The 24,368-nt window shown below is 51.4% G+C and overlaps 1 protein-coding gene across 3 annotated transcripts in view; it reads right to left on the bottom strand.

Moving 5' to 3' along the window:
* Positions 1-17,963: 17,963 nt before the first annotated feature.
* The window catches only part of TDRP (testis development related protein), a 46,668-nt gene continuing 40,263 nt past the window's right edge, over positions 17,964-24,368 (bottom strand). For all 3 annotated transcript variants that reach the window (XM_051839249.3, XM_089302836.1, XM_051839247.3), the window contains 2 exons: positions 21,061-21,158; positions 17,964-20,067 (listed from right to left, as the gene is read on the bottom strand). In XM_051839249.3, coding sequence (XP_051695209.1) covers positions 19,722-20,067; positions 21,061-21,158 — 444 coding nt within the window. In that variant the 3' untranslated portion in view covers positions 17,964-19,721. The remainder of the gene's footprint in view (positions 20,068-21,060; positions 21,159-24,368) is intronic.

Raw genomic sequence — 24,368 nt, 5'->3', positions numbered from 1 at the left:
CACTGCAGGAAAGAGACATTTTGTCTGTTTTCATCTTACACGGTCAGATGCCTAGCAAACCAGTTTAAATACCTGTGGCACATTTATGAATACGAGACAACAGATTTGGGCTTGAACACTTGGACACCCAGGAGTGCACTTGTGACTCAGGTTTCCAACCAGATACCTGCAGATGCACACGTTGGACTTTCTCCTGAACCGCCAAAGCCCTTGTGTTCACATTGTCCATGCACATTTTCATGGGCACCGTGAACACCATGCATTTCACCTCACTTGATGGCCAGGCCATGAACACCCTACGTGCAAAATCAAACACCCTACAAACCATTTAATTGCATGTGCTAATCCATGAACACTGGATGTTCCACTTTGACAACTGACTGCATGGTTGCCCTGTGACCACAGTGCAATCTAACTGCCCCCAGGGCACCCTGCATCCTAATTCACCTTCATCACTGGCCCTGTGAACATTCTCTGTTCCACTTCATTTGATGAACACATTTATGTTCCAGTTCGTTTAATTCAGGCTGCGTGAACGCTTCTTTTTTTTTAACACACCCACATAAACAACCTTCGTTGTACATTAATGTATGACCATGCCCGTGAACACCGTATGACCACACAACAAACACTATATTCCACTTCACGTCATGACTGCGACCATGAAGATCCTGTGTTCTTGTTACGGCCAGGTCTAAAAATCCCTGTATTCTGCATTTTCTGATGGCCCATGAGACACCACGTATCCCACGTTCAATTTATGGCTATCCCCAAGAATACCTTTCTACTTCATTTTATGCACAGAACTGCAAACACCCTAAATTCCAGTTCATCTTATGGCTGATACCACACCACCCTGTATTCTGCTGTTTCTTGTAACTGGCTCTCTGAATACTATATTCCACTTAATTTTGTGAATGGCTGCAAGACAACGTACATTCCAGTTTATTTTATGGCTGGCTCTGTGAGCACACCACCTGCCACTTCACCTTATGACCAGGCCCACAAGCACCGTAATTTCCACTTCATCTTATGAACAGACCCATCAGCACTGTACACTTCACTTCATGACCAAGTTCATGGACACACTGCATTCACCCACATTCCATGAACAGCCCAGGTCACGCTTCACTGTGTGACTGGCTCCACGAACACCCTGCACCCACTTCATTTTATAATCAGCCCCAAGAGCACTCTGCATTCCACTGCATTTTGGTAACACATCCAAAACATCCTACATTCCAGTTCTAATGAACAGATTCGTAAGCACCCTGCATTTCTCTAGGTTTTTTGACCAACCCTATGAACACCCTGAATTCTACTTCATTTTGTAACCAACCCTATGAAAAAACTGTATTCCACTTCATTGAAAGTATAGCTCCAAAGACAATATGTTTCACTTCAGTTGATGCCTGGCCCCTTGAGACCCAGTAATCAGTAGTTCGTTTTGTCATGGACCCCTTGAACAACTTAAATTCCACTTCATTGAAAGTGTGGCCCCAGGAGCACCCTATATTCTATTTCATTTAATGACCAGCACCACAGATACCCTACATTTCACTTCATTTTGTCAACAGACCCATCAACAAACTACAAATTAATTTTATCACTAGCCCTGTCAACACCATATATTCCATTTCATTTCATGACTGGTCCAATGAACACCTCCATTCCCCTTTACTTTTTTTGAACAGATTCATAAACAACTAGCATTCAATGTTCATTTTATAATCATCCCTGAAACCTCTCATACTCATGTCCCATGAACACCCTGCATTAAGCTTCATTTTGTGACTGGCCCCATGAATGGCCAACACTCTACTTCATTCTGTGTGAGCCCCAGGAACAACAAACATTGCACTTGATTCTCTGTGTGGCCCTTTGGACGGCAAACATTCCACCTCGCACTGTGTGTGACCCCAGAAACACCCTGTGATACACAGCATTTTGGGAGCAGCCCCAAGACAATGCTGTATTTGTCTACATTTTATGATCAGCTCCATGAAACTGCAGTATAACTGCAAGTTATACTTTATTGTAAGACTGGCCCAGTGAATATTATACATTTTGCTTCACTCTGACCCCAGAAATACCCTGCATTTCATGACCAGCCCAATAAACACCCTTCATTCCTCTTCATTTTTTGACCAGTGTTTTTCCCCTGAGTGATCGACCTCTTTCTTAATGGTCATTTGCAAAACTGGCTCTACAGCATCAAACAGATGAGCAACCCTTATCATCTCCGCATTGGGCTGTTCTAACTCCAGTCTACACTGCGTCTGTGCGTCTGGTAAGCCAGCAGTGGATCCAGGTAGTGATTCCGGCAGCTCACGGTGTTACCTGCCCGTGCAGATGCTCGTGAGTGTGCGTGACTGCTGTAAGGGCATTTCCTTCTCTCTTGGTGCTGGGTAAGAGTTGGAGCTGTTCTCTGCCTTTGTTCTTTGGGGCTGTTCTTATCACGTTAGTTTCTTCTTCAGAGGCTAATAATCCCTTGAGGTCTCAGTTCCAATTTGCCAGGACCCCTCTGCTTGATGTGATGTTGTGGGCTGAGCTGTTCTGTGGAGTCACACATACATGCTTTGAGCTTTTAAACTGAGCACTTCCTGCTTAAAAGCAACTGTGCCCCTCCCCTGGCACACTGCAGCCAGCCCATACTGTGAATGCAGGTAGGCCAGCCCCCAGCACAGCTGGGAAGTGGAGGCCTCTACCACTAAGAAGAGCCAGACAAACACAGAAGAAAGAAAGTTTTGAGCCCATGATTACTTGCAGGTGGTCAGACGAGAATCAGCCGTAAATGTATACATTCACACAGAATCCTGAATGCAGACCCTGTTAGGCTGCCTCTTGTCATTGTATTAGACTCAGTCATGAGTCTGTTTGCAGTGCAGAGGAGGCAGAGGGACCTAGGAGTCCGGCCCCAGACCTCTCCCACAGGTATTGCCACGCACTCCATACTCCGTGCCCCCACTGCTCACCCAGGTGCCACCCTGCCTCCCAGCCTCTGTGTGGCCCTCCTACCGCAACTTCCCTTTGTGGGTTGAGGCGTTTCTCACTTCATCTGTGAGCAGGCGCACATCACAGTGGCCAGCAGAGTTGCAAGGGGCACCTGCGTGCTGGCTGCACACACGGGCACAAGTGCCTTACGTGCTGACTGCAGAATCAAACCCTCATGCAGGATCTTTGTATGCTGATCTCGTATCCTGCAACCTTGCTAAAATAGTGCATTAGCTCCAAGAGTGGTAGCGCTGTATCCAGACTGATGTCATGTGCACATAGACAGTTTCACTTCTTCCTTTCAGTCTAACTGCTCTGTTTCCTGTTCTTGCCCAGCTAGGCCCTCTAGCCCAACGCTGAGCAGACATGACACAGCTGACATCCTTGTCTTAGTCCTGAAACCAGTGGAATACTTCCATCCTTCAACCTCGCCAGCGAGGTCCGCTGTGGGGTCTTCAGGTTGAGGAAGTCCGCTTCTGTCGCGAGTTTGTTGTATATCATGTGAGAGTGATAGGTTTTCCCCTCGTTCTATCAGTGAGGTGTAATCACACTGTTTCTGGATGTTGAGCAGACTGTGCCTTCCTCAGTTACACCCACTTGGTCACAGTGTGGCTTTAGACCCACCTGTTGGACGTGGCATGCTGGTATTTTACTGAGGATTTTTGAATCTGTTTTTTTATGAGATGTAGGTCTTTGGCCTCTTTTCTTGGGATGTCTTTGGTTTTGGTGAAAAAGGACCAGATAGGATGAGCCCAGAATGCCCCCCTCCACCCTGTGGGAGGTGACGACTTCCTGTCGCTACCCCCTTACACAAAGAACCAAGAGCCAAGGAGAACTCCTGTGGCTGTCTCAGCGGAGACGCCCTTTTGCACAGTCCTTGCCTTGTAACTGACAGGAGGAGGCTGTTTTCCTGGGATGTCCTGGGAGAAGCCTGCAGAGAACCAACTCAGAAGAGCTGCTGTGATGCTGTGATGCTGTGCTCTGTGGCCAGCAGTAGGTCCAGGGCCACCTCTGAAAACCAGTGCATGAAATATACACCTCCCCCTACTCTCCACAAGGGCAGAGGATTGAAGCAAGTGTGGAGGAAACTTGAGGGCCTGGGTGGCCAGCAACTCCACCCAAGGGCTCTGACGCCCGATGCCCCTTGGCTGGAGGTCCAGTTTCCACACTGTTCTCAGCTTGTTGCACCCTTGCCTGTCTAAAGGCAATTGCAGCTTCAGGCTTCCCTCACACGCCCCATCCTGGCCCGTCCCTGCCACTGCCCTGCGGTGGAAACACGCTTGACTTAAGACCCAGTTTGGACCAAACTGGTCTGCTCGGACACGACTCAGAGCTGTGATGTCCACCCGTCAGGCTCACAGCAGGCAACTGGTGCAGGGTGGGATGCCTTCACCTTTCACCCCCTCCTGCATGTCCCTGTGACAAAGCCCACTGCACTGACGGTGCAGAGGCCTGCAGTGGCACAGGCCCACTCGGGTTCCGGGGAAAGCCGTGCCCTCCATCCTCTTCCCTCAGTCCTGTCACACTGTAGGGAGCAGAAATTAAACAGCTCCAGCGTAGTATTAGCAAGAAACATCAAGAGCTACGCTGACTGCAAAGATCAGCACGGACTTGGTAAGAACCACGTTGGCCCCCACAGCCTCCTGGGACCTGATCAGCCCCACACTGACCACCAAAAGTGAGTATCAGCTGCAGACTGACGAGGCCCAGGGAAAATCCCTGAACACTCTCCTGAAAGCAGCAGAGTGAAAGCTCTGGGTTCACCCACTGCACTGAGACCTTCCCGTGAGAGAGTTCTCCTGGCCAGCCCTGCTCGCCCGACGCCAAGGCTCTGCTCTCGTCCAACACTGAGCCTGCTTGCCTGCCAAGGCCCTGTGCTCACCCTACATGGAAGCTCTGCTCACCTGAAGTGGAGAGTCCACTCACTCGCCCTTCAAGACCCGCATCCTTCCGCCCAGAGGCAGCACCACCCCCCATGCGGATGCTGCAAGAATCCGCCTCTGTGGCTACGGCACGTGAGGAGCACCGGAGGTACTGTGGGAACCTTGGGTGGTCAGTTTGCCCAGTGTGTTGTGAGAATTAGAACGTGTGCCTTTCCCACTCTTAATAAAATCCTTACCGGAACCAACACAGCCTTGGTGCCGTTACTGCGCTAAGGCAGAGAGGTGACTGGCAGGAAGAGGTGTCAGGAGCAGTGGCCAGGGATGAAGCACAGATTTTCCTCACCTGACCGTTGAGGCTTCCATGGGCACAGCTCCCACGGCACTGCCAGGGGCCGGGCGGACCCCACGCAGAGCGGGACCCTCCCACGGCACTGCCAGGGGGCCGGGCGGACCCCATGCAGAGCGGAACCGCGCCCTTCCTGCTTCACCAGCATCTTTCCACGCACTCACAATGAGCAACCCAAAGAATTAAGGACACGGTAAAAAGAAGGAACTACTCAGAAGCTCAACCTGGGGTGAAAGACTGGGGCACTGAGACTACAAAAGCACGGGAGGACAGCGGCTGCCCACTACGACGCCAGCATCCCAGGTGGGCACGGGTTCAAGTCCCAGCTGTTCCAGCTCCCTGCTAATGCACCCGGGAAAGCAGCAGAGGTCCCAGCACCAGCCCCGTGGTCCCTTCTCTGATGCTTCTGTTGGTTAATCTCCACATACTGTGGACTGCTCGTGTTTCCTTCTCCCAGATACTTTGTGGTGTTTGTTTTCTGAAGTTGACTAAGAACATGATCTTCCCTGGAGGAGGCCCGCATGGCTGTGCCTGCAGCTGTGGCTGGAGCTGCCGTGGACGTCGGTCGCGCCCCGCCCCCGGCTGCACTGTCTTGGGTCAGGTGCTGTCCAGTCTCGAGCAGGGGAGCTGCTGGCCCTTCTGCCACTGCAGAGCTGTTTCCTGCCCCAGCTGTCAGTCTGCTTTATATGTTTTGGAACTCTGATGTTTGGTACAAATGTATTTATTTTCCTGGAGAATTTTAAAACTTGAGCCAATTGAAGGTGAGATTATAACAGGTCTGGACATCGCTGGGATGGGGTGAAGACAACCGTGGCTGGCGAGAGGCTGGAAGCAGTGCGCGAGGCCTGGAGTTGGCACGTGTTTCCTGCTGAGGCACGCAAATGCGATTTGGCTGTGCAACCGTCTCAGCTGAGCTGAAGCAGCGTGGAGCAGCCCTGGCCATCCACGCACAGGCGAGCACGGCCGTGTCCTGCCACACTGCAAGCGGCTGATGCCGGAGTTTCACAGATTTTCATCTGCCACAGAGCACTTCACCGTCTCACCGCTGAGAAAGGTAGAATCCGTCCTTCCCCGTGGGTACGGCCACACGCGGCTGCAGCCTGCCAACCTGTGATTGGTCCTGCCTCCTCTTTTTGCATTTTCCAGTCACACTTGGCAAACAATGTTGCTTTTTCTGTCCTTATTATCCTGTTTCTTGATGGCCAAAGTAACATACGTACATTGTAGAGTTTTTTTTAAAAGGCCCAAAGACTTTAGCAGGCTACGCAGCTCTGTCCGCTCTGCTCTCAGCCGCCTTTCTCTTGCCTCACTCGTTGAAGATGCAGGGTGGGGCCTGCAGAGGGCAGGGCCAGGGTGCACCCACCGATCTGCCACCTGCGGATCCCACACCCAGCCTGGACTCTTCCGGTGCCTGTGTGTCGTGCTCCAGAGGCTTCCTACAGAACAGGGCCACCACCAGCTCCTTGGGGCCCACAGGCCATTCTGATCTCCAAGAGAAAGTGTGGAAACCCTAGTCTCCAAAACAGGGGTGGGGACACTTTGTTCTGACCAGGTTATAGCATCATTGTGGGCCATGCAGAATTATCAACTTAGAAATTAGCCTGGAGAGTTTTCAAGATGGCAGAATAGAGAGGGCGCTTACTGCTCCAGTCTAGAGGAAGGCAGTTTAAAAAACGTGGAGCGAGCAATCTCAGGGAAGAGTTAGGGGGAAACCGCAGAGGAGATTCTTGCAGATTAGAGGGGCACTGTGGACCTACATGGAGGGCATGAATGTGTACAAGTCAGGACCCCAGCGGCCGAGAGCCTCAGCACCAGCTATGGAGGGAGATGAGACCCACCTGCAGCAGCCCTAGCCGCTGTGATGAAGCTGCGGAAGAGCCCGACATGACTCCAGCTTGGGGCTCTGGGGGGACAGTGTACTTGCCCACCCAGAGGGGAAAAGGGGGGGCACACTTTTCTCTCCCCGACCACCTGGCACCTGCGTACTGTAACTAGTGGAGAGGTCGGGCGCCATTTTGGACATGCATAACAGCTGTGCCAGCTTGTGTCCCCGCGCCCAGCAGCCAGCTGAGAGGAGCCGCCTGAGTCTGGCTGGGAGAATTGACAGGGGGCTGGGTGCTCGTGGCTGAGGGAGCCTTGTGTGCCGGGACTGTGAAAACACTGTGGCTGCGTGTGAGGGCACTCGGTGTGGCTGGGACTTTGGGCAGACACTGTGGCTGGGACTTTGGGCAGACTCTGTGGGCAGCTCCACATGCCCAGGGCTCCCTGGTTCCCTGGCGAGGGTCACTGCTGCAGGATCTGGGTTCACACCGAGGACTGCACAGGTCCTTTGTATGGTTCTTGTGGCAGCACGGATGAAAACTGCACCCACTGGGGCTAGCACCCAGGCATTGGTCTCTAGGAGGTGACATGAGACTAAGCCAACAGAGCAGAACAAACCTCCCCTCTGATAATGCCCAACTTGAGTGTCACCTTGGACACTTCTTTCACTCTGGAGCACGATCAGAGCTCCCTGGCCACAGCCAGCACACACCTCAGGGTATTCACTGAAAGAGCAGACACCCCACTAATCCCCTGAGGCACGGTGTAAAGATAAAAGCCATCATGGGGGAAAAATAGCTCCACAAGTGCCTACAAACAAATGCAGCAATTCAAGAAACAAGAATAAGGAAGACAACATGACACCCCCAAAAGAACACAACACTTCAATACCAAAATGTGAAGATAAAGAGATTGATGAAATGCCAGAAATGGAATTCAAAAAAATTGATTGTAGGGCTACATAGATGTAATCAAAACCAATTTCATGAACTAAAGAAATCTATGCATGATTTCCCATAAAATTGAGATTTCAAGGAGAAATAAAATGAAATATTGGAAGTGAGGAATGCAATAGCACGAATAAAAAATGTGGTGGAAAGCCTTAAGAACAGACTCCGTGAGGCAGAAGAAAGAACATCCGAATTAGAAGACAAATCTCTGGAATTTACAGGCAGACCAAGAAAAAAATTAGAAAACTAAAAAACTGTGTTGGAGATTACTGGGGTACTATCAAACAACCCAACATGCAGGTCATAGGAGTTCTTGAGGCCTGAGAAGACAGAATGAATTAGAAGGTCTTTTTAGTGAAATAATTATAGAAAATTTCCCTAATTTGGAGAAAGAAAGGGACATCCAAGTACAGGAAGCACATAGAACTCCTAATAGAAGTGGCCAGAAAAGATCCTCACCATGACACATTGTAATCAAACTCTCCACAGTAAAACAAAGATTCTAATGTGTGCACAAGAGAAACGCCAGAGTACTTTCACTGGATCTCCAGTTTGACTCACAGCTTACTTCTTATCACAGGGTAGGAGAGAATGGTGAGATTTAGTCCTCATCTTAAGAGAAAAAAACTGTCAACCCAGAATACTGTACCCTGCTAAGCTCTCATTTATCAGTGAAGGTGAAATAAAGACCCTTCCATAACCAACAGAAATTGAAAAATTTTGTCACCACCCATCCAGCCCTGCAGAAGATGCTTAAGGATAAGCTACACACAGAAACACAGAAACACGGTCATCACTATGGAAGAAGGTGAAGGCAGAAAATCTCCCAGTAAAAGTACAAAGGAAATCCAAAGTAAAAAGTAGGAATATTTATGAGAAAATGGCAGGGCCAAGTCATTACTTATCAATAGTCACCTTGAATGTAAATGGCCTCAATTCTCCAGTTAAAAGGCACAGACTGGCTGAATGGATTAAAAAACAAAATCCATCTATTTGCTGCTTACAAGAAACACATTTCACCAACAAAGACGCACACAGACCAAAAGTGAAAGGATGCTAACAGAAACCAGATAAGAGCTAGTGTAGCCATCTTAATATCAGACAAAATAGACTTTAACACAAAAACTGTTAAAAAAAACACACTATATAAAGATTAAGGGATCAATTCAACAGGAATATGTAACTATTATAAACATATATACACTTAATTACAGGTTATCAGGCTATTTAAGAGAAATGTTAAGGGATCTAAAGGGAGACACAGACTCCAACACGATAGTAATGGGGGATTTCAGCACCCCACTTTAGGCAATGGACAGATCAACTTGACAGAAAATCAAAAAGGAAACAGCATATTTAATCAGCACTATAGACCAAATGGACTAACAGATACCTACAGAACTTTCTATCCTATATGTGCAGAATACATATTCTCACCAGCACATGGAACTTTCTCTAGGACAGACCACATGCCAGGCCATAATGCAAGTCTCAAGAAAATTAAAAAAAAATTAAGTCATACCATGCATCTTCTCTGACCACAATGAAGCTGGAAATCAAGAACTCAGGAATCTCTAGAGCATATATAAACACATGGAGATTAAACAACATGCTCCTGAATGAACAGTGGGTCATTGAAGAAATCAATAGAGAAATAAAAAAATTTCTGGAAACAAAGGAAGACAACAATACAACATATAAAACTATGGGATACAGCAAAAGCAGTATCAAGAGGAAAGTTTACTGCAATTGGAGCCTACATCAAGAAATTGGAGAAGCACGAAACAAATGAGCTATCAATGCATCTCCAGGACCTAGAAAAACAACAGCAAACCAAACCCAAAACTAGTAGGAGAAATGACATAATTAAATAAAATTAAAACAAAAATAAACCAAAAATACAAAAGATCAGTGAAATGAAAAGCTGTTTTTTTTTTTTTGAAAAAATAAATTGACACACCATTGGCCCAACTAACTAAAAAAAGATGGAGAAGATGCAGATCAATAAAATTAGACAGGAAAAAGGAAATGTAACAAGATACCACAGAAATAAAAATCATCAGAAATTAATACAAATTTCAGCTGTAATGCCAACAAATCAGAAAACCTTGAAGAAATGGACAGATTCCTGGACACATGCAACATACCTAAATTGAGCCATGAAGACACAGAAAACTTAAATAGACCCATTACCAAGACAGAAATTGAATCAGTAACAAAGACCCTCACAGCAAAGAAAATCCTAGGACCAGAGGGCTTCATTGCTGAATTCTACCAGATATTTAAAATAGAACTACATCCAATTATTCTCAAGCTATTCAAAACAACTGCAAGGGAGGGAATCCACCTAAACTCCTTCTATGAAGCCAGCATCATCTTAATTCCTAACTCTGAAAAAGATACAACAGAGAAGGAACTACAGATGTGTTTCCCTAATGAACACAGATGCAACAATCCTCAACAGAATACTAGCCAATTGAATCCAGCAACACATCAGAAAGATCATTCACCCAGACCAAGTGGGATTTATCCCTGGTATGCAGGGATATTTCAGCATTTGCAAATCAATCAATGTGGTACATCACATTAGCAAACTGAAGAACAAAAACCATATGATTATCTCAATAGATGCAGAAAAAGCATTTACTAAAATACAACACCCTTTCATGATGAAAACCCTTAAGCAAATTTGGTGTAGAAGGAACATTCCTCAACACAATCAAGGCAATTTATGACAAATGAATGGTAGGCATCCTATTGAATGGGGAAAGTTGGAAGCATTCCCACTAAGATATGGAACCAGGTAAGGATGCCCACTCTCACCACTGCTATTCAATACAGTCCTGGAAGTTTTATCCAGAGCCATGAAGCAAGAAAAATCAAAGGGATACAAATTGGGAAGGAGGAAGTCAAACTCTCCCTCTTTGCAGATGACATGAGTCTATATATATGGTATCCAAAAGACTCAGAGACTATTGGAACTCATAGAAGAGTTTGGTAAAGTGGCAGGATATAAACTCAACACACAAAAAATCAATATCCTTTGTAAACACAGACAAGGCCATGGCTGAGAAAGAACTTCTAAGATCAATCCATTCACAATAGCTACAAAAAAATTAAATACCTTGGAATAAATTTAACCAAGAATGTCAAAGATCTCTATGATGAGAATTACAAAAAAAGAAATAGAAGAAGACACTCAAAAATGGAAAAATCTGCCACATTCATGGATTGGAAAGTCAGTATCATCAAGAAGTCCATACTACTGAAAGCAATTTACAGATTCAATGTGATACCAATCAAAATATCAAGGACATTCTTTTCATATAGAAAAAATGATACAGAAATTCATATGGGAACACAGGAGTCCTTGAATAGCTGAAGCAATCTTATACAACAAAAACAAAGCTGGAGGCATCACAATACCAGATTTTAAGACATACCATAGGGCAGTTATTATCAAGACAGCCTAGTACTAACATAAAAAGATTGACAGATCAATGGAACTGAATAGAAACTTCAGAAATCTACCTACACATCTACAATAAGCTGATCTTTGATAAAGGAACTAAAATCAATCCCTGGAGCAAGGACAGCTGTTCAACAAATGGTGCTGTGAAACTGGATCTTTGCATGCACAAGTGTGAAGCAAGACCCCACCTAACACCTTACACAAAAATCCACTCAAAATAGATTAAAGACCTAAATTTCTGACCTGATGCCGTCAAATTATTAGAAAACGTTGGGGAAACTCTGTAAGACATTGGCGTAGGCAAAGAGCCTATGGAAAAGACCCTAGAGGCGCACAGGCAGTCAAAGGCAAAATTAACAAATGGGATTACATCAAATTGAAAGCTTCTGTACTGCAAAAAAAAAAAAAAACACTCAGCAAAGTGAAGAGGCAACTGACAGATGGGAAAAATTACTTGCGAACTATGCAACTGATAATGGATTAAAAACCAGAATATACAAAGAGATCAAGAAAACAACAACAAAACAACCCTTTTAAGAAATGGGCAAAGTACTTAGGCATTTTTCAAAAGAGGAAATCCAAATGGCCAAAAGACACACGAAAAAATTCTCAGGATCAGTAGCTGTCAGGGAAATACAAATCAAAACCACAATGAGAGGCCGGCACCATGGCTCAATAGGCTAATCCTCCGCCTTGTGGCGCCAGCACACCGGGTTCTAGTCCCAGTTGGGGCACCGGATTCTGTCCCGGTTGCCCCTCTTCCAGGCCAGCTCTCTGCTGTGGCCTGGGAGTGCAGTGGAGGACGGCCCAAGTGCTTGTGCCCTGCACCCCATGGGAGACCAGGAGAAGCACTTGGCTCCTGCCTTCAGATCAGCGCAGTGCGCTGGCCGTGGCAGCCACTGGAGGGTGAACCAACGGCAAAGGAAGACCTTTCTCTCTGTCTCTCTCACTGTCCACCCTGCCTGTCAAAAAAAAACAAAAACAAAAACAAAAACAAAAACAAAAACAAAAAAACGAGGTTTCACCTCACCCCAGTTAGAATGGCTGTCATACAGAAATCAACAAATAACAATGCTGGTGAAGATGTAGGGAAAAGTTAACCTTAATCCACTGTCGGTGGGAATGCAAACTGGTAAAGCTGCTATGGAAGACAGTATGGAGATACCTCAGAAATCTGAATACAGACCTTCCACACGACCCAGCCATACCACTCCTGTGAATTTACCCAAGGGAAATGAAGTCAGCATATGAAAGAGTTACTGGGACCAGCACTGTGGCATAGTGGATAAAAGCTGCTGCCTGCAGTGCTGGCATCCTATGTGGGCATCGGTTCAAGTCCTGGCTGCTCCAATTCCAATCCAGCTCTCTGCTATGGCCTGGGAAAGCAGCAGAAGATGGCCCAAGCCCTTGGGGCCCTGCATCCACGTGGGAGACCTGGAAAAATCTCCTAGCTCCTTGCCCCTGGCTTCGGATCGGTGCAGCTCCAGCCGTTGCGGCCAATTGGGGAGTAAACCAGAGGATGGAAACCTCTCTCTCTCTCTGCCTCTCCTGTGTAACTCTTCAAGTAAAATAAATAAAGATTAAAAAAAAGAAAAAAGAGTTATCTGTACCCCCATGTTTATTGCAGCTCAATTCACAGTAGCTAAGATATGGAATAAACCCAAATGTATGTCAACTGAAAACTGAATAAAGAAATTATGAGGTGTGTACACCATGGAACACTACACAGCGGCAAAAAAAAAAAATCCTGTTGTTTGAAACAAAATAGATAAAACTGGAAAGCATCATACTTAGTGAAATAAGTTAGTTCCAAAAGGACAAATCTGTGAGAACTAACTAAAAGGAAATCTATAGAAGTGAAACTGACACTTGGAGATGTAGTGACTTTGCACATCCCTTGTCCCAACTGCTGAGGAACAGGTTTGGTTTTTTGTTTTTTGTTTTTTTTTTTTTTTTTGTACAATTTGTTGAACTCTTTACTTAGAGTTAATCTCATGGGTATAAATTTAACTGAAAATAGATCTTAGTCTCTTAGAATGACATTCACTGTAAATAACACTCTGACCTCAGAATCAACCCTTAAGGCTTCCTGGTCTGGCTGAAAGGTCTGTAAGAGCATTTCAGGCATGGAAAGCCAAGACTCTGTGGCAAAAAATATCCTACACAGAGGATCTCTTTGAGACCTCAGTGGAAAAAAGGGGCCATCAAAGAAAGATGTACTTTTCTCTGAAGGGAGGAAAGAACTTCCACTTTGCTTATGCCTTGTCCAAATACTAATGGAGTCTGTGGTCACAAAAGGCTTCCATAGCCTTGGCAGACCATGGCAAGAGCCTTGGGTGATCACTGACGTCATAAATAAGAGTGTTAAAGGAACAACAGAAGTCATTGTGCACTTACTCCCCATGTGGGACCTCTGTCCTTGATGAGTTGTGCTATGAGAAGTAACTGCAAATCTTGTTCTCAAACTGTTCTTTATACATTGCACATATGTGTGGATGCAAACTGTAGAAATCTGTGCTTAACATGGAGTTGGTCCTCTGTAAAATCAAAAAATGAACCATAATGAAGAAGGGGATGGGAGTCGGATGGGAGGGTGGGTATTGGGGAAAGAACCACTATGTTCCCAAGGTTGTGCCTATGAAAAACACATTCATTAAATAAAAACGTTAAAAAATTAAAAAAGAAAATATCTCTTAGTAAGAAAATAAGAATAGGGATAGGAGAGGGAGGAGGGAGAGGGGTGGGAGTATAGGTACTGTGGGAAGAGTCATTATGACCCTAAGGTTGTATTTATGAAATACATGAAGCGTGTACTCCTCAAATAAAAGGTTTCTGGGGGAAAATTAGCCTGCTGCTTGGGGCTGGTGCTGTCAAGTAGCGGGAAAAGCTGTCACCTGCAGTGCTGGCATCCCTGCGGGTGCTGGTGCCAGTCCTGGCTGCTCCACTTCCGATTCAGCTCCCTGCTAAGGAGCCTGGAAACGCAGCAGAAGGTACCTGAGGAAGCTCCAGGCTCCTAGCTTCTGCCTGGTCCTGCCCTGGCTGTTGCAGCCATTTGGGAAATGAATCAGTGAACACACGATCTGTCTCCCTGTCTCTCTGTGTAATTCTTCCAATAAGTAGATAAATAAATAAATCTTTAAAGAAAAAATTAGCGTGTTGTGGATTTATTGAATTTCGGGTTTTGTCTGCAGTTGCTTTGGCAGGGCTGGACTTCCCTGACCCCTGGACTAAAGGAAAAAATCACTTCTCAAAAATTAAAATGCAAATAAAGAAAACAGTGTTTCCCTTATCTTCCACTCACCACATTCAAGTTTGTTCGGCTTTCTTGAAAAGATAAATTATCTGAACTTTGTAATTTTTAAATCATAAAAATACTTCTAAAACTCTAATACGAATCCTGACTTAGTAAGAAAATTAATTTATGTTAAACAGAAGAAATCCCACAGGGAGCCATACCAGTGCCTATAAAATACTACCCAGTGCACTATCACCCTCTTGGGACAGCTGCCTGCAGGGTTCTGACCATTTCCCAACGTAACCAGGAAACCAACAGCAGGTCTCAGAGCCATGGTGACCAACCTGAGAGGACCAGCCAGCCTCGGAAGCTGGCCCCACGTGGGTGACCAGCAGTGGGCACTGTTCCCCAGCTCAGCAGGCAGAACCAGCCCTTTGCCCAAGCTGTGCAGGCCCTATTCTGGTGCCAGCTATGTGCACACCCAGACAGGCAGCTCTCTCTCGGGTTCTCACAGGAAGCTGGGGCCTGGCGCCCGACTGCCACCGTGTGGGAACCCGGCAAAGGACAGCACAACCTTGGCCCTCACAAGGCCTGGCCCTGCCCCTCCCTTGTGACCTCATCTAGGGGCCAGGACACAGCCCACTCAGGACCCCTACAGGTCTTCTGATCTCACCCCTGGACCCTGCAGCCCCCTCCCCTCCCCACCCCTGGACCCTGCAGCCCCCTCCCCTTCCCACCCCCATACCCAGAAGCCCCCTCCCCTCCCCACCCCTGACCCTGCCGCCCCCTCCCCTCCCCACCCCTGGACCCTGCCGCCCCCTCCCCTCCCCACCCCTGGACCCTGCAGCCCCCTCCCCTTCCCACCCCTGGACCCTGCAGCCCCCTCCCCTCCCCACCCCAACCCTGCCGCCCCCTCCCCTCTCCACCCCTGGACCCACAGAGCCCCCTCCCCTCCCCACCCCTATACCCAGAAGCCCCCTCCCCTCCCCACCCCTGACCCTGCAGCCCCCTCCCCTTTCCACCCCTGGACCCTGCAGCCCCCTCCCCTTCCCACCCTGGATCCTGCAGCCCCCTCCCCTTCCCACCCCTGACCCTGCAGCCCCCTCCCCTTCCCACCCCTGACCCTGCCGCCCCCTCCCCTTTCCACCCCTGGACCCTGCCGCCCCCTCCCCTTCCCACCCCTGACCCTGCCGCCCCCTCCCCTCCCCACCCCTGGACCCTGCCGCCCCCTCCCCTTCCCTGGACCCTGCCGCCCCCTCCCCTTCCCACCCCTGGACCCTGCCGCCCCCTCCCCTTCCCACCCCTGGACCCTGCCGCCCCCTCCCCTTCCCACCCTGGATCCTGCAGCCCCCTCCCCTTTCCACCCCTGGACCCTGCAGCCCCCTCCCCTCCCCACCCCTGACCCTGCCGCCCCCTCCCCTTTCCACCCCTGGACCCACACAGCCCCCTCCCCTCCCCACCACTGGACCCTGCAGCCCCCTCCCCTTCCCACTCCTGGACCCTGCAGCCCCCTCCCCTTCCCACCCTGGATCCTGCAGCCCCCTCCCCTTTCCACCCCTGACCCTGCCGCCCCCTCCCCTTCCCACCCCTGGACCCACAGAGCCCCCTCCCCTCCCCACCCCGACCCTGCCGCCCCCTCCCCTTCCCACCCCTGGACCCACAGAGCCCCCTCCTCTCCCCACCCCTGACCCTGCTGCCCCCTCCCCTTCCCACCCTGGATCCTGCAGCCCCCTCCCCTTCCCACCCCTGGACCCACACAGCTCCCTCCCTTCCCACCCTGGACCCTCAGCCCCTCCCCTCCCATCCTGGACCCAGCAGCCCCTTCCCCTCCCCACCCCTGAACCCTATAGGCCCCTCCCCTCCCACCCTGTACCCTGCAGCAGACAGGCTGATTCCAGGCCTATAGCTGACAGCACAGCTGGTGGCTGCCCAGCCCCCAGGACCCCCCCCCACTACAGCCATGCCTTCAGCATCCTGAACGGAGCCCTGGGTTGACACAGGTGCTCAGGGGTCCCTGGTTCCCTCAGCCTAAGAACACCGTATCTGTTGACAGAAGGCCAAGCCTCAGGTCTCACTGCCAGGACGCTGGGGCAAGCACCACACTCCTGACAGGGCCCAGGGAGGCCCACCTCACCCCTGCCCAGTGTGTGCCACTCTTTGCTGAGACCATGTCATTCCCACGGGACCCCTCCCCAGAGCACCAACCCAAGGCCATGACTGACAGCAGAGCTTCTGAGAGCAGAGGTGAGGACGACATGGGGGGGCGGGAACACAAAGACATAGGAACACAAGAAACCACTCACCCTGAAACCTGCACAGCAGGGCCAGGCGGCAGAGGGCAGCACCAGGAGGCTTCAGAGAGGGGAGGCAGGAGAGGCCACACATCTGCCCCGGGGCGGTCAGGGTCACGCTTAGCACAGCACAGACCAGCTGTGGGCCAGGTGTGGCCTCGTCAGCAGCCCTGACGCCCTGGGAGGCCAGGGCTGGCAGAGCTGCACAGACCGGGCACGCACGCCCTGCCTCCCCACAGCCCGACCAGGCAGGAAAACAGCTGTGGCCACCAGAGCTGGCTGGGGCCTGCAGTGGACCTGAAAGGCAAACTGGCAGTGCCCGCTGCCCTCCAGCAGCTCCCATGGCCCCTCTCCCTGCGAGCCTCGGGCACACTGCGCGGCGAACACGGCCGCTCTACCGTCACTCACGGCCTGTGCTCATTTCTGTGGTCCTCAGCTCATGGATGCATTCGTGTCCATGGAATCAAATGTGTACGTTGGGTCTCCCCCTTGCCCACGCAGAAACCCAGGAGTAAGAGGCTACCAGCCCCTTGGGAGAGAACACATGTGGTCCCCTCGTCTGTCACTTCCAGGAGTGCACAGAAACCCCACAGTCAGGACAGGGCTCTGGGAGGAGGGCCCGGCACTGACCGCAACCCGGACACACACAGGCAAGCAGGGTCTGCGGCCCCAGCCCAGCCACTGCTTCTAGAGAGGGTCCCGTTTGTAGACAGATGACACGGTGCCACTGTGCAATGGCCAGCGGATACTGAGAGGTAAAACCCCAGGCCCCCCGCACCTTGAGGGAGGGCGGAAGGTGCACAGGCCCTGCCTGGCCACACCTCTCTCAGAAACCATTCACTGCTCTGTGAAAGCTCCAACGCATCCTCTGCATCTGAAAATGGTGTGAAAAAGCCAGGAAAAGTGCCACCGGCTCCGGTGACTGATCAGTGCCACAGTAAGCAGAGGCCAGTAACCAGGCAGACTCACTGTGAGAGTTCAGAAACAAGTTTTATTTTTAAAAACCTCACTGTTACCACCGAAGCTAGTAGAACAAATGCAGGAGGCAGCACACGGGCCGCCCACAGCCAGGCCCCAGGCCACAGCCCCACTCGATGACTCCAGAGCGACTTGGCAGGTTCTCTCAAGAAAAGAGCACACCAACCAGTACTTGTATGAAAACTAGTTATTTTAGTTGAAGAGGAAGGACAACCACTGACACATGGCTCTGTGGAGAGCGTGCCCATGCTGCCCCAGTCTGCCCGTCCCAGTGTTGAGACCAGCTGCACATCAGTCACTCGGGGAGGCGGGCGGCAGGCACTTAGCATCAGCACGAGGGCATGGAGTCCCCACGTACCCACGGCAGGGCTGGGCGTTCAAGTTCCCACACAGGACGGCTCTGGCCGGGGCTGCCCGGGATTCACACCAGCATTCACCTGAGCTCGCGGGATTTTCCAATCCACTGTTACCCTAAGAATCCAAAACTTTCCTCTGCTTATGAAACAGAGAAAACCTACAATGCAGCATTTCAAGATTCAGCACAAACTGGAATTATCTGAACACCATTTAAAGCATGTCCCCTTCCCAAGTGAGCTTCTTGTCCTAGCAAAGAATGACAGATGGGTGACAGATGAGTGAGTTTTAGATCACTGACAGATCCAGACTCAGGTGGCAGGCCAACAGAGGGACACAGATGCAGACCACGGATGAGAGGTTGATCCACGGTCATTTTCCACCACCCCATGGATAAGATGAGACAACAGGGACACAGCTGTGACAGAGATGATTGAAAGCAGCCACGGATGAGACACTGGTGATGAATGGCAGGGTCTACCTTGTTCTGCCAGAACACAGGCCCTCGGGAGCGCTGACCCTGACTCCGAGCTCAGCCCCAGCATGCAACGGGAGCCTTTGCTTTTAACCGAAACAACCAGGAGCACACGTGTACATCCAACATCTGGGATACAGGCTGAGGACCTGGGGCTGGCTGTGTGGGAGAAACACAGCTCCCCATGGCTGACACCAGGCACACAGACGGCTCACTTGGGCACGACAGAGAGGCACTTCAGCGCGCACACACAGTTCTAATTCTCAGTGAGCAGCTTAACGTCTTCCAAACAAAACTCAGTCATAAAGTGACGGACCTGTACCCACACTTTATAGCATTGCTCTAATATGCAAATAAAAAGAGAGCCAGTTTTCAAAGAAAATAAAGATAAATAGTTAAAAGTTCAGGAGCCATAAAAATAAAACTCCCAGAAGAGCCATCATTGCATCCGGTGCACGGAGGCCGTCGCCCCTCAGCAGCAGACGAGTGTGCAAACTTAAGCCTTGCTTTTCAGTGACTTGTCTACAGGTTTTTAATTCAGGAGGGAAAAGTTTAATTTGTTGAGTTACACAGGAGACTCATCTCATTTCCTGAACTGCAATTTTCTGGCAACTGCATGGCTGCTACATTCCCGTGTCACACATGGGACACGCATGTTGCATGCAGGAGCAGGTAGGAGGTAGGAGGGGCAGACGGCTGTGGTCAGCGGCACAGCCATCCCTGGGGTCAGCGCAGAAACCCTCATCTTGGTCTCGGCAGACAGCGGCGACGCGCAGACAAGCGTCGCTGTGGTGAGGCAGTGGACGGAGCCCGCGCAGGCGCCACGGCACAGTGTGGAGGTCAGGTCACCTTCAGGCATTAGGTCAGGCACAGAGTGGCTTCTCTACCTCCTCTAGGGCGCCGACGCGGCCACGGCTCAGCCTCACTCGGCCTCCTCCCAGCCGTCCCGCAGGTGCCCCTTGCTCTGTCGGCGGATGCTGACCAGCTTCCCCGCGGACCTGAGGCTCCACCGGGAGCTGCCCCCTGAGCTGGCCAGGCTGGTGTACTTGGTGGAGCCCTTGGTGGCATCCTCCCACTCTGGCCAGGGCGGGCAGCTGCCCAGGGCGTCCCCTGAGTTGGCTGCTGCGTCTTCCAGAGCAAGCCTGGGAGGCTCCCAGCCTTCAATCTCATCCGGCTTCTTGGACTGTGTGTTCTGTTTTAAGACCAAACTGTCCCAAAACCCAGACTTCTTCTCTGTCTTCAACTCTTCTTTTAGCCGTGAATTAGCTCTACAGGAGACGAAAGAGGGATCTTAGGAAAGTGTCCTACATACAAAGTTCTCTTCTAGAAAGTTACAGTGTGCAGAAAGCTATGTGAACACTTCTGAATGTGAAAATTATTGCAGACAATAAGGAAAATCAGTTCCACCCACTGCTTAGCATGCTTGGTGGAGGCCGTATCTGAGCACCTGACAACACCTGGGGACAGTCGCATCCCAGACCAGACTTGGCTGTGGGGGCCTCAGTGAGGCCGAGCGAGGGCAGAGCCCCAGCGTCTGAGCAAACAGACGCTCACACATCCAGGGTCCAGACTGAGGAACAAGGGGAGAAAGTGCCCCAGCATCAGACGGGCGTTCAGTGGCGTTGTTGACAGCACAGGGGTGAGGCACTGTCAGAGTCCAGGAGTCCCTCTGTTTTAAGGAAGTGGGAGCCGGGCTGACCCTCAGGCACTGCTGTCCCTGCAGGCCGTGACAACGAGGGGCCCCCACCCCTCGCCCTGCATGGCCCAGAACACAGGTGAAGCCTTGCTCAGCCAGAGCACACAGGGTGTGAATCCCCGCCAGGGCACAGCAGCGCAGGGACGCCCTGGGGGCAGGCGATCGGTAGGCTCAGCGGCGCCCACCGGCGACCGTGACACCACTAGGTAGCTGCTGAATCTGTTTTCAACTTTAAGGACCCTTCTTAACATTCTGGAATGTTTATAATAAAGTTAGCAGCCACATGCCGGTTCACATCTCTCACGGTCGGTGCCTCCGCCCTCTGCTTTGCAGCAAGTCCAGCGGTCAGCGCTCAGGCCGCTTCGCCTCTGCTCGGCCTCTCAGAAGCCGCTCCCCAGAGGAAAGCCTGCTTTGTTTTGTCTGGAACATGCAAGGCCGCCCATTTCTACTGACTCAAAGAGAGAAGGAGACACGGCACCCAGCTGGGACCCCCAGCAGGGGCAGGCAGGGTGCCCTCCCCACGTGGAAACCACTGCCCCGGTCCTGGTGAGCCCAGCCGACTTACCCTCTGGACTTGGGAGGTTTGCGGCTTTCGAGCAGGTACTGTTCATCGTCTTTGTTGAACAGAGAAGTCACCTCTTTCCAGCCTCGGAAGCTGGCTCCCTGAACCCAACGAGAGGGTGAGGGAGATGTCAGAATCACGTCACGGAGTGAGAACCAGAGACGTTTTCCACCCCAGCAACCACGGCGCTGGAACATTGGAATTCTCACACCTGTGCATGGCTTAACAAGGACACGTCCTGAGACGTGCCTGTCCAATGGCACACACACACCCATGTGGCCAGGCCAGCCTCGTGACACAATCAAGCACCTTGGTGAGCGGCCGGCGCTGTAGTACAGCAGGTTAAGCCACCAATGGCAATGCTGGCATCCCATAGGGGCGCTGGTTCTAGTCCTGGCTGCTCCACTTATGATCCATCTCTCTGCTCTCAGTTCCAGCTTCCTGCTACTGCACCCTGGGAGACAGCAGGTGATGGCTGGGACCCTGCCAAATTTGAGGAGTGACCTGAAATAATTTTTTGAAAACAAATAAGGGGAAGCTTCTATTGTGTGACCTTCAGCACAGCCGGGAAACAACAGGATGTCAGCGACAGTCACCAAGTTCTGTCCTATGATAGTGGCTGTCTCAAGGTCACATGTACCTGGGGTCTAGGGGCCCCAAGGTGCAGGGGCCCCCACCCCAGGGACCCCAGGTCCTCTCCTACCTTAGACCCTACCCTAAGGTCCTCTTTCAATAAAACCAACCCCTCCTGCCTGACAAGCCAGTGCACACCTGGAAGGGGCAGGGGAGGGGCCCAGGGACCCTGTGGAAGCCCCAGGCCCAGCCATGGCCTCCCTGTTCCCCAGGAGAATGCATATCCATAGCTGGGGGCAGAAGGAAACAGCAAACCAAGAGTTAGTAAATATGGTGAGAAATTTCAAAAAGGGGTAATAACGAGACGGTAGTGCTGACTCCTGGAAAACTCGGAGCTTCTGGGAAACCTGCTGGCCCTCTTGAGGGTCCTGGGACAAGAGGCAGTCAGCAGAGCAGATCGATCATCGTTGAAAACCAGGCCGCCCCACCGGTTCCCATACATTGACTGCCAGCAAGTCACAGGTCTCAGCCACCCTGGCTCCAGTCTTGTCTGGAAGAGAGCTCACATCACGACGGCCCCTTCACAGTGCCGGCCAGAACCTGAGGGGTCCATCTCAGCCGAGCAGCCAGGGCAGGCTTGAACCTCCGCTACCACCTGCACTCCCCACACGTAGGGGAGAGATGAACTCCGTGGCCAGAGCCTCAGCAGAAGGAAGCCACCTGAGACACCTCGGCCTGCAGCCACCGCAGGGCTGCCATTCCTAACCCGCGTTCTCCAACTGGAAAGCACCAAGAGGACCCTACTGACGACCTTCTCTCAACAGAAGCCGAGAGAAATCTGGGGACCATCAGCTGTGACAGCGGTGGCCAGGTGCAAGGGGCCGACACGGCGTCAAGTGTCAGCCCCTCTCCACCGCCCACCTCCTCGTTCACAGGGAGCTCGGGCTCGGACAGGTCTGACGCAATCCATCACCCAGGCCCACAGACCTACGTGGCACAGCTGTTTAACACCCAGGAATATCGCCAAATCACGCAGTCAGTGCTAAAACGCCTGGAAGAGCATGCTCTGAGACTGTAAAGGTCCACTTTCCTGAAGACAAATGAAGCCCTGGAGTCTCGAATGCTGGAGAGCTGTCAAGAGGCTCTGTTAAATGGCGGGAAGGCAGGAGGGGGAAAGACCGTGAGTGTGAACAAAACCTCAGAAGTGCTGCAAGGGCCTGAAGCGAACCCAAGTTCGTTCTGAGAGGCCGTGTGAGGCTTTGTGTCCACATGCCCTCGACCCCGAAGTGGCAGAAAATCAATGGGTGGTGGACACCACCTTCGTTGGCCAGGCCCAGGGAGACATCAGACCCAAGCAACACAAGCGAGAGGGCTTTGCTGGAGGTCGTCACCAGAGGGCTTGTCGGGGGCTTCTGGAAGCCTGCCGGGAAGCTGCCTTGCTCAATGCCACAGCTCAGTGCAACAGTCAGGACACCCCCAGAGAGGCACTCCAGCAGCTGCATGGTGAGGACAGGGAGAGGTCGGCCAGACTGGGATGGAACCAACGTGCCACTGTCACCAGGAAGGCCACTGGAAAACAAGCGTCCCCAACAGTTGGGAAAATGTCACCCAACTCCCTAGCACTACCAGCCCTGACAGTGACCGCCCAAGACCTCAGGGGAAGACTCTGTGCACCCAGGACCACGGGGAACGACGAGGGAGCCTGTGTGCACCCAGGACCACGGGGAACGACGAGGGAGCCTGTGTGCACCCAGGACCACGGGGAACGACGAGGGAGCCTGTGTGCACCCAGGACCACAGGGAACGACGGGGGAGCCTGTGTGCACCCAGGACCACGGGGAACAACGAGGGAGCCTGTGTGCACCCAGGACCACGGGGAACGACGGGGAAGAGCAGGATAGACTGGGCCCCCAGGAGCCCATGCTCAGAACGACTGTAGGGGGCCTGTGTGCACCCAGGACCACGGGGAACTACAGGGAAGAGCAGGATAGACTGGGCCCCCAGGAGCCCATGCTCAGAACGACTGTAGGGGGCCAGCCCACGGACTTCATGGAGGACACAGGGGCAGAGCTCTCAGGGGTGACCCCATCTGTGGGCCCCTTGCACGGAGGAGGCTTCTACTACGGGAGCCACAGGTCTCCAAGCTCGTCACCCTGTTCTCTGCCACGGCGATGTGGTTTAGGCGGCCATGAAGTTATACAAATTCCTCTCTCTCCCTGTCCAGTGGCCTCCATGGGTGAAGATATGAGGGAAACCGCAGGCTCAGAGAACTTTCAACTCCCGTGGCCAAGCAGCCCTCAGCCAGGGAAGGCCGGAAGCAAAAATCATGGCTCTTAGTTCCCCAGAGAGAACAGTGGTGCCTTATATCCTCTGAGAAGAGCCCCATGAAGGTGCCTGCGCTATGGGCTTTTTCTGGAACAGTGACAAGGGCCAGCTGACTGAGCCTAGACTGCACAAGGATTCAAAAACTCTCCAGCCATGTTAGTTCCGTGCTGGCCTCTGCATGCTACTCCAGTATGTGGACCTCCTGTGAAAAGGGCAGATTGGGGAGGATTGCATGGGGGCATACACCTGCTCCTCACCCTCCTGTGGGAGGCTGGCTACGAGGTCTCTAGGAAAAAGGCTCAACTCTGCCAAGGAAATGGAGGTAACGTACCTCGGCTTCCACCTGTCCCGAGGGCAGCATCAACTCGGTCCAGAGAGAGAGCAGATGGTCTGCCCCCTCCCAACCCCCCTCA

This window comes from Oryctolagus cuniculus, chromosome 8 (assembly GCF_051225735.1).
Source record: "Oryctolagus cuniculus isolate XC-2025 breed Fujian yellow rabbit chromosome 8, ASM5122573v1, whole genome shotgun sequence".
Lineage (NCBI taxonomy): Eukaryota > Metazoa > Chordata > Mammalia > Lagomorpha > Leporidae > Oryctolagus > Oryctolagus cuniculus.
This window is presented reverse-complemented; position numbering and strand designations above follow the sequence as displayed.